This window comes from Onychomys torridus, chromosome 22, assembly GCF_903995425.1.
Source record: "Onychomys torridus chromosome 22, mOncTor1.1, whole genome shotgun sequence".
In the NCBI taxonomy this organism is placed as follows: domain Eukaryota; kingdom Metazoa; phylum Chordata; class Mammalia; order Rodentia; family Cricetidae; genus Onychomys; species Onychomys torridus.
The window spans coordinates 30,237,112-30,247,619 of NC_050464.1; the positions used below are offsets into that span (position 1 = coordinate 30,237,112).

At 46.2% G+C, this 10,508-nt stretch overlaps 1 protein-coding gene and 1 long non-coding RNA gene across 6 annotated transcripts in view; one reads left to right on the top strand and one right to left on the bottom strand.

The window, feature by feature from the left end:
• Positions 1–313: 313 nt before the first annotated feature.
• On the bottom strand, positions 314–6,553 carry LOC118572440. The gene is made up of 4 exons (XR_004943495.1): positions 6,451–6,553; positions 6,162–6,234; positions 1,218–1,371; positions 314–394 (listed from the first exon to the last, which is right to left on the bottom strand). It is a non-coding gene; the product is annotated as an uncharacterized LOC118572440 (long non-coding RNA).
• The window catches only part of Ift81 (intraflagellar transport 81), a 69,151-nt gene continuing 64,374 nt past the window's right edge, over positions 5,732–10,508 (top strand). For 4 of the 5 annotated variants that reach the window (XM_036172058.1, XM_036172061.1, XM_036172062.1 and 1 more), the window contains exons 1-2: positions 5,745–6,059; positions 10,125–10,290. In XM_036172058.1, the coding sequence (XP_036027951.1) occupies positions 10,147–10,290 (144 nt within the window). In that variant the 5' untranslated portion in view covers positions 5,745–6,059; positions 10,125–10,146. Of the gene's footprint in view, positions 6,060–10,124; positions 10,291–10,508 lie in introns of all 5 variants that reach the window. The other variant, XM_036172060.1, reaches the window with a different exon arrangement.

Below are 10,508 nucleotides of genomic sequence, written 5' to 3' on the forward strand. Positions count from 1 at the left end.
ACACTTTTTCTTTTCCATCATTGGCCAAGGGTTTTTGATCCATCTTCCTCTGCTTTGACTCTGAGGTATGTGCTTGGATTATTTTTCAACTATTCCCCCCACGTGGGTAGGAGACTAGGCGGCTTGGGCTGGTGGTAGCAACACCCCCCTGTAATCCAGTGCTGGACAAGATCATGAGTTCAAGGTCAGCCTGGACCCTGGGGTTCCATCTCGGAAAAGGAGGGGAAGCTCAGCAGGTAAAGGTGCTTGCCACACAAGGCAGATGGCCTCAGTTCCATCCCCAGAACCCACAAAGGGTTGGATGTGGTGGTTCTTGTCTGTAATCCCAGGACTCCTCCTTTGGGACGGGAGGTGGAGACAGCAAAGTTGGCCCCAAATCCACAGGTCAAGGAGCCTGGAGTATGAAGAAACAAGAGAGAGACAACCTAATAAGGTGGAAGGGAGGGACTGAGTTCTCAGTGTTGGTATCTGACTTCCACATGATGATGTGGTATATCTGCATGCACACACAGATGCACATAAAATAATAACAATAAAAAGTAGAACCATGGAAAGAGTGAGAGACGCTGGGTAGAGGGTCCCCAGCAGCAAAGAAAGCCCCACACTGTGTTAATGCCAACACTTGTGGGGACCTTTGGCCACCGACCTTGGTAACCTGACTGTGGCCTTTTCTTCCGACTCTTCTACGCCAGTGTGAGGCAGTTTAGTGGACGGTGAATATGGCTTTGGGATCATGTAGACTGGTGTCTGAAGTTTGGCTCCACCAGCCATTAGCGATGTGACTGTGGGCCCTCCATTAACTCAGCAGGCCTCAATTTCTTTCATTATAAAACAACATGAGGATGAATGACTGGTCTCAAGAAGCCTTTTTGCTCATCATTTGGTTTCAGAATTCAACCTACAGAGAATCAGTCTGCCTGTCCAGGTCCCCCTCTACAATCCATGGAGGATGAGCTATATGGATGTGGGAACTTCTCCCCCTTTGGCTACCTGTCGGGCTCAGCCTGATGGGAGATCAGGCAGGAGATGAGACAATGGGGGACATAGGCTCTGGCCTGACTACCTCTAGACATCCCTGGATTAGCGGTTCCCTCTGGTTTTGTAGGATTCTGGTCCATTCTTGAACTTCCTGCTTTTGGCTCAGGGAACCTATGACACCTTGGTTGCTGGTCCCCTGCTGGGTCACTTAAATCCTGCTCAAACCTTTATATACAGACCTGTAATACACTCTCCTCAGTTGCTCAGGGTGGGCTGTCTCTCTACCTTGATGGGAGTGCTCACTGACAGAGGTCATTATCCGTCTGTGACTCAGGTCTGCCAGAATGCTTTTAATTTGTAATCTGCTGAAGTCTGCGCCCCTCTTCTGTTAGGCTGGAAGGAAATGCAGTCTCATGATTGAGTGTCCTCCCATTGGCACACATGCTGGTGGGGGGCAGCTCCCCAGACTTTTCTGCAGTGGTGAGGTTTTGGGGTACCCCACCCTGCAGCTCCGTTCTCAGACACTGCTGCCTCCATGGGACAAGGAAAGGGTCATTCAGACCGGAAGCCACAGGACTCCTGGTGTGGCCTCTTTTGGAGTAATTTCATCTCCTCTAGGGCTCGATCCCTACCCTGGGATTCCTCACAGCACCTCTGTGTCTGCTGGTCCACTTGCAGGGGGTCCCCTCAACTCCCCCCAAAGACTTAACAGCTTATGCAGCAAGTGTAGATTTGCTATGGGAATTGCCGCCTGCTAGCAACAATTGGAATTGTTTGCAGAGGAGGGGACATAGGACCACACCACACACATTAATACTGGAGTCAGTTCTGACCCATTTGTGAGCTGTTTCTCAAAGCTGCTGACAAATAGCAAACTCTCAGCAAAGGATGACTTGTGGTTTGAGCCCCTGGGGGACTGTCTGGTGAGGAGTGTATTTCAATCCAAATGGAGAACCAAGGAGTCTGTATAAATTGTAATAGAAGTCTGGATATTTTATATAGCCCATTAATCTCATTGGTGATTTTCAAGCTTTGCAAACTGAAGTCCATTTGCAAACACAAAATCCATTACCAGGAAAGCCTGAGAAAAATGTAGTACCAGGCATGCATTTAATTAGGCCTCTGGAATCTCATCCATTTAGCCAAATGTTTCACAGGATATTTATCTTTCTGCCTTTTAAGAAAGCACATCCTGCTACCAAATGTGCCCACAAGATCCAACTGCCAGAGTAGAGAGAGCTTGGGGTATCTCCAAACCTCAATTCAGGTTTCCACTTAAACTTAATGACTTTCATCTCCATGTAACCAAATGGCAAAGGTGTTAAATGACAATCAATGGGTAATGAAATGAACCACTTGCAGGCATGTCCTGGTGTCTGGGTCATTTTCCCCTGTTTTCAAAGGATAAGATAATGTGGGCAGCGTGCAGAGCTACCCCAGATGGGATGGCATCTTGGAAACTGGCGTTCACTGAATGCTCGTTCAGGATCCAGAAATATCTCCTGGTCAGGATGATAGGTCTAAATTTAATACCCCAAACAGAAAATTGGCTTGGATTCCTTGGATTCTGCACAGGGAAGTTTTTGTTTGGAAGTTCTGAACTGAAAAGGGGGCTGGAGATGTTGTGTTTGTGGTATCCCTTAGAGGTCTGTGAAGATCTATCCGGGCCCACAGTAGGGGCCAGCACCAGAGACAGATAATTCCTTGGGAGGAAACAGAGGAGAAAGTTCCCATTGATCCAGACACTCCACACAAGGCATACCTGTGCATTTCTTTTTGGTTTTGAATTATTTTGCATTTATTTGTGTATGTATGTGTGTACGTATGTATGTATGTGCGAACCTGTTTTCTCCTTCTACTCTGTGAATTCTAGGAACCAAACTCAGGTCATCAGGCTTGGCAACAAGACCTCATCTCACCTCACCCACCCACCCCCTTTTTTTTTTTTTTTGAGGTAGTGTTCCACCTAACACAGGCTGGCCTCAAACTTACTGTGTAGCTAAGGATGACCTAGAACTCCTGGTACTCTTGTCTTTGCCTCCCCAGTGCTGAGATAACAGGCGTGTGCTGCCATGCTGGTTTACGTGGTACTGGGAATCAAACCCAGGGCTTTGTGCATGCTAGGCAAGCCCTCGACTAATGGAGCCACATTCACAGCTTTCAAGATGAAACAGCCCCTCCCAACACAACTGCCCTGTGTTGCTTGGCCCAGCATCTCTCCCACTGCTAACAGGCCCAGCCCTTCCTTTTGGAGAACCACCCTCACCCACTCCATTACTGTTGGTATAAGAAAAGAACCAGAAGATTCAAGAATGGTTTGAACTGGGTGTGGCGCACATGCCTACGTAAGGTGGAGGCAAGGCAGAGTTTGAGGCCAGCCTGGGCCACACAATGAGTTCCAGACCGGTCCTGGCTAAATATTAAAGATCCTGTTTCAAAAAAACAAAACAAAACAAAAAAAAACAAGCAAACAGGATGGAGTGTGGCATGGTGGTGCACACCTTTAATCCCAGCTATTCAGGATTCGGAGACAGGAGGGTTGAAAAATTCAAGGCCGGCACGGGTGACTTAGCAAGCCTGTCTCAAAATAATATATGACCACCGAAAGAATTTTTTAAACATTTAGAAAAGAAATTGTCTGGGGGCTGTGGAAATGGCTCAGCAGTTAAGAACACTTGCTTCTCTTCCAGAGAATCCAAGTTTGATTCCCATCACACACATTACAACCATCTGTAACTCCAAGAGTCTGATGTCCCTCTGGTCTCCGTGGGCGCTGCATGCACGAGGTGTGCACACATGCAGGCAAAACCACCTGTACACATAAACTAAAAATGAAGATGGGCGTGTGTAGCTAATCGGTCATACTTTGTGCCAGTGAGAGTCTGCTCTGGGAATGTTTTGAACACTAGGCTAGCAGGATGTAAGCTGGTCACTGCTAACAGCCCGTTCAGAGCAAAATGGAGAGGAGACAGAGAGAGATGGAAGGAGAAAGTCAAGATGACAGTGAGCTCTTAGATTAAGTCACACCTGAAGGTGGTGAGATCCTTGAACATCACAGTACACAGTATCGAATCATCTGTTCTAGTTTGCTTTTCTGTGGCTGTGATACAATACCACGACCAAAAACAAACTGGAGAGGAAAGGTTTTGCTTGGTTTAGAGAGATCACAGTCCATCCTCCGGGAGTAAAGGCAGGAGTTCAAGGTAGGAAGTTGAAGCAGGAACCGCAAAACAACACCTCTGACTGACTGGCTTGCTCCTCCTGGCCCACATGCCCAGGGATGGCCTTGCCCGCAGTGGGCTGGCCTCTCCTACGCACAATAAGTAAATGATATAATAAAGAGAAAAAGAAAGATTGAAGAGGTAACTCAATGGTAGAGTGCTTTCCCAGCGTGGGGGAAGGTTAGCAGAAAGATAGAGGAAGAAGAGGAGGAGGAGTGGGAAGAGAGGAGGCAGAGGAAGGGAGGGGGTGAATTAGAGGTGACAAGCTTTCAGAACTACTGTCACATAGGGTTAGAATCTATTAAAAAAAAATCTCAAACACAGTTCAGTTAAAAGGTATCATTGGGAGGTTACATGCAAGACTTGACCTGGTGGGGGAGGGGACGGGGGAGGGCGGGGAGTGTGCTTCCCACAGGTAGCTTGCTCCAGACAGAATCAACAATGCCTCTCTGCTGTGAAACTGTTACCAGAAACGTCTTTTTCAACTCCTCCCTGAGTCCCATCAAGGTTGTATCTTTTTTTTTTTTTCTTTTTTTGTCGGAGCTGAGGACCGAACCCAGGGCCTTGCACTTGCTAGGCAAGCGCTCTACCACTGAGCTAAATCCCCAGCCCTCAAGGTTTTATCTTAAGGAATCACAGGCAGGAATCAGTTCTCCCTTTGGGCTGTCAACAGGCAGTCCTCGGTCTCGGTCTCCGTGGAACCTGTCAATAGGTTTGTGCACCAAGCACGTTTACCAGCTGAGCCATCCCACCAGATTCTTTTTACTGGTCCTTAAACATGGCTCTTCGGGATGGAGGCTTGACAGTATGACTCCTTCAGCGCCACCCACCCCGACCCCCAGTACACGCGGGGCTTCATCATCACGGGAATATTTTGTTACATCTCAGAGTCTCAGTCCCGGCCTGTTTAATTGTGTTATCTGTCTTACCCTACCCCCCCACTCCCCGGGAGACAGTACCCCGTTGGGTCTTGATCTCTATTGCATTCTCTAATTGCAGCAGCCAGCAGTATGGGGCATGTAAGAAAGGTCTAATTTGTCATTTGTTAGTTTTAGGTTGTGGTAAGTCTGATGCTAAAGTCACCGTTTCTCCAAGAATGTCTGAGCAACTAACCCAGTTTTCAGAGTAGGACTCCATTGGTCTGTCTCTCTCCCTCCATGCATGTTGTGTCTCTTAATCTATCCCTTTAATTGTTCCCATGAACGTTTTACTCTGGAGATAAGTCGAAAACCTAAACTTGAAAACCACACCCAATGCTTCTTGACCCCAAACTCCATCTAGCCCTGCTTCAAAGAAGTAGTCGCCTCGAATGTGGTAAATAAATAAATGAACGAAACAGCACATGCGAACAGCACAGGTTGAGGACTTTGTCAATGAGAACTCTAGAGAGTTCGCAAAGGTTATTATCGCCCTAAATGGGACTGACTGCCCGGGACACCCTAGGCTTTCTGCAGCGGCTCGGAACCCCAAGCACGGGGTCCAGCTTCCCAGCCCGAGGCCCCACCCCCGGGGCGCGCCCTAAGCCAGAGGAAGTGACATCACCGCATGGCAACCGTTGCCAAGGAGCGGTCTCTAGGAACCCGCGTGCGCCCGAGTGCCTCCCGGGGCGGGGGTGGGGAAGTGGTTTCGTGAGGAGAATTTGAGGTAACCCCGCCAACTCGCGGTGGGGAGCTCGGAGAACCCCGAGTTCCCTCGAACTGCGCCCGCTCCCGGCCGGTGGCGGCGCCAGGGCCTGCTCGGGTTGCGGGGGGGTCGGACGCGGTGGGAGCCAGTGGGCCTGCGCGCGCTGCCCCGACTTGTGCCAGATAAACGCGCGTCCTGGTTTTAATTCTTGCCCGGGCCCCCTGGGCGCTGCTGAGGGTGAGTGCGGGTGCATTAGCGCGGCCAGTTGCGCTGGAAGAGGGAGAGTAATTGCTTTTGCTAAATTTAGCGCTCAGCGCCCGCCGGGCACCGACAGCCTACCTGTTCAAGAACGTCTTTGTCCTCTGAAAGCTGGTGGGCGGCCTGGGGTGCGGGAGCCCCAACCGATTCCTTTCTTTAAAAAAGTTTTAAAATTGGCACGTATTAGTTATGCATAATGGGTGCCATTATGCTGTCTTCATACATGCATATAGTGTATTTTGACCATTCCACTCCGCTTTCTCGCTTACGACCCCCTTCCCACTGATCCCCTTTCCATTTCCTAGCTCATCTCCCTTCGACTTTAATGCCCCTCTCCCTTCCTTTTTGGTGGCCCAGTGAGTTTACTTACGGTTTCTTTCAGGAGTGTGGATCACTTATCAGTGGCACACCACTACGCCTTTCCCTCCCCTAGCAACCATTACCTGCCTGTAAATACTCGTGAGTCCCTAGAACCCCGCTTTTATTCTTCCTTCCTTCCTTCCTTCCTTCCTTCCTTCCTTCCTTCCTTCCTTCCTTCCTTCCTTCTTTTCTCCTCCTCCTCCTCCTCCTCCTCCTCCTCCTTCTTTTGTTTTGTTTTGTTTTGAGACAAGGTTTCTCAGTGTAGTTTTGGTGCCTGTCCTGGATCTCGCTCTGTAGACCAGGCTGGCCTCGAACTCACAGAGATCCACCTGCCTCTGCCTCTGCCTCTGCCTCTGCCTCTGCCTCTGCCTCTGCCTCTGCCTCCCGAGTGCTGGGATTACAGGCGCGCGCCGCTCATTCTCTCTTCTTAGCAGTGTATTACTCGTTTATCCAGATATTTGGTTTGATTTTGTGTTTTTGAAAGAGAAAAAAAAACTGATAATTTTAAATTGCTTTAAATTAAATATATGTGGATATGAAAATGTATATTAATATATTTTTATATTTGAAAACTTGCACCTCCACAGTTTAAAAAAAAATAAAGATAGTTCCTTTGATTTATTTATTTTTGGCTTGATTTTGAGACACGGCTTCTCTGTGTGGCCCTGGCTGACTTGGAACTCACTCTGTAGACCAGGCTGGCCTCGAACTCAGAGATCTGCCTGCCTCAGCCTCCTAGCATTGAGATTAAAGTCTCACACTACTATCTCTGGCTAAGATATTCTTTTGGTATAAGCTTAAATTTAGACGCTATACTGGTTATGTCACTTTTTTTTTTGGTTTTGCTTTTTACTATTTTATTTATTACTCATAATTTTATTATTATGAAATAGTTATATCTTTTTAAAAAAGATTTATTTATTTATTATGTATACAACATGTATGCCTGCAGGCCAGAAGAGGGTGCCAGATCTCATTACAGATGGTTGTGAGCCACCATGTGGTGGCTGGAATTGAAGTCAGGACCTCTGGAAGAGCAGTCAGTGCTCTTAACCTCTGAGCCATCTCTCTAGTCCTGAAATAGTTATATCTTTAGTTTTTTTTTTTGTTTGTTTGTTTGTTTTTATGTCTTCCTTTTTTTTTTGGTTTTTCGAGACAGGGTTTCTCTGTGTAGCTTTGCGCCTTTCCTGGAACTCACTTGGTAGACCAGGCTGGCCTCGAACTCACAGAGATCTGCCTGCCTCTGCCTCCTGAGTGCTGGGATTAAAGGCGTGAGCCACCACCACCCGGCTTTTTTATGTCTTCTAAATATAAGCTTCACCCACCCAATTAAGGAACTCATTTCATGCCAAGCTTGGTGGCCCTTGATTTTAATCCGAGCACTCAGGAAACAGAGTCCTGGTCTATATAGTAAGTCCCAGGCTAGCCGGGGCTACACATCAAGATGTTTCAAAAGAAAAAAAAAAACAAAAAACTTTTTTTTTTTTAGAGCAACATGCTTATGCCCTCACTCAGTGTCTTGAATGAGATAGTATCTGTTTCATAGTTTTAACTGAGAAAGCATTGGGATAACCTTTTCTTCCTTTGTCTCACTCATCTGTTGTAGTTTAACAGAGTCTTATGTAGCCCAGGCTGGCCTCAAACTCTGGCTCCTTCTTTCTCAGCCTCTCCAGTCCTGGGGTTACAGATGTGTGGCATCCTACACAGGAGTAGCAGTTCAGTTTTGTGGTGGTGTTGACAAGGTCTCAAATGGCCCAGGCTGCTCTCAGCTCACTAAGTAGCCGAAGATCACCTTGCACTTCTGATCATCCTGCTTCTAGTACAGCCACATCCAGTTTATTCAGGACTGGGAATCCAACCCAGGGCTTTGTACATTTTAGGCAAGCCCTCTACCAACCAAGCTACATCCCCAGCCCAGTTCATTTTAGGAAAGCAATTTCCCTTGGTAAAATATAAAGCCTTTTCAGCGGTTGAATCTGATATGCTATTTTAATTAAAATTTTAAAAATTAATTTTAAAATATTCATTTATTTTAGGTATATGTTTTGCCTGCATTTGTAAATACGCACCACAGGCGTGCCTGATGCCCCTGATATGCAGAAGAGGATGTTAGATTCCCTGGAAATGAGTTAGGGATGGTTGTGAGTCATAATGTGGGTGCCAGGAACCAAAAACCCCCATCCTCTGCAAGAGCAACCAGTGCTCTTTTTTTTTTTTAAAGCAAGTTTCTAAGTTAGAGATTTTAGTATACATTTTATTTTTTTAAATTTTTTTAAGATTTGTTTATTTATTATGTATACAGAAGAGGATGCCAGACCTCATTACAGATGGCTGTAAGCCACCATGTGGGTGCTGGGAATTGAACTCAGGACCTCTGGAAGAGCAGTCAGTGCTCTTAACCTCTGAGCCATCTCTCCAGCCGGCAGCCAGTGCTCTTAACTGCTAAGTGCTCTCTCCAGTCCCAGACACTCAGTTTTTTTAAGGTTATGGTTTTTTCATAATAACCTTATTTCCTTTAGACTTTGGCTTCTGGGTTTTTTATTTGTTTTGATTTTTGGCTTGAGGCCTATGAACAAGTTCATTCAGCCTAGTAGAACTCACTGTTTCCGGTTTAATGTGTATTCAAAATGGAGTTGGATAGATTGTTCATGGAATGTACAGTTTTGCAAAGCAAGAAATAATGTGCACCTAAGAAAAGCTAGAACAAGATAAAAAGTAGACTAAGGAAAGCGGTGTGGACGGTATGGTGGGAGTGGAGGGCAGGCCCTGTTCCTTTGCTGCAGAACTTGAGGGTTTCCTGAGAAAACTTGCACCTGAGCAGAGCCTGGATGGCGTGAGATTTACACTTCCAAACAAGGGTAGAGGAGGCAGAGAAAAGTAGGTGAAGCAGGGAGCAGTTAAGGGCTGGTTTCAGAGTGAAATGTTGAGCTAGATCATAAAGGTCATAAGATCTCAGGGTTAGCCTTTATTTCATAAGAAGCAAGGCGCTTACAAGTGATTTGGGATGCGAGGTGGAGGCCAGAAAGCTGGCGACGGTTTCCTCATTGAAGGTGAAAGGAAGCCAAGGCCTGAGTTGCTCAGGGTTGAGGTCTCCCAGGCTAATCCAGTAATAGAAATGGGTGGAGAGTGCTTGGCAGAGACCTAAACAGCCCTCAAGAATATGCCTGGGCCGAAGTGTGTGGTCCTACTTGCATTCTGTGGTTGAGGCTAAGCACAAATATGGTCTCTGGGTTGGGATTGCTGATTTTCAAAAGGAACAAGATCTGGATTTTACAATAAAAATCTGATGTTTTCAATGTGAGTTACCAATTTAAAAAAAAAAAAAAAAAGCTTGTCTGTAGTTCTACCTTTAACCCAGGGTTGTAAAAACTTTGTGGCTATATTGAAGAGGCTTCAATGCAGGGGACTTTATTCATTTGCCTGTGTTCAGGTGATTGCATCCAGAGTGGGTGGATGTGCAAAAGCAGTCCATATGAATATTAACAGCATAAGCAGATTTCATCATAAAGGTTCATACTCTGATTTCTTCCGACAGAACTGGTCTTTTCACAGCATTCTGTATGCCATGCAGACATATCCCTCTCTGCCTACTTCCTATGATCTTAATTCTGATTTTCTCTTAACACTTTCTTTAGCTATCAAGATTGAGGAATCCTCCTCTTTTTTTTTTTTTTTCCTCTTTAGTTTTAAGCTGTAAGACTTAATCATGAGTGACCAAATCAAATTCATCGTGGACAGCCTCAATAAGGAGCCTTTTAAGAAGAACTATAATTTAATCACATTTGATTCTCTGGGACCAATGCAGCTCTTACAAGTCCTCAATGACGTTCTGGCTGAGATCGACCCCAAGGTAAGTTTTCTCTTTCTTTCCTTTTTTTTTTTTTTCTTTGACACAAGGTTTCTGTGTGTGGCCCTGGCTGTTCTGGAACTCACTCTGTAGCCAAGGCTGGCCTCAAACACTCAGAGATCCACCTGCCTCTGCCTTCTGAGTGTTGGGACAAAGGTGCAGCTAAATTTTCTCCTTCTTTGTAATGAAAAATGTCTTAGGACAGCCCACCTTTGCCTCTA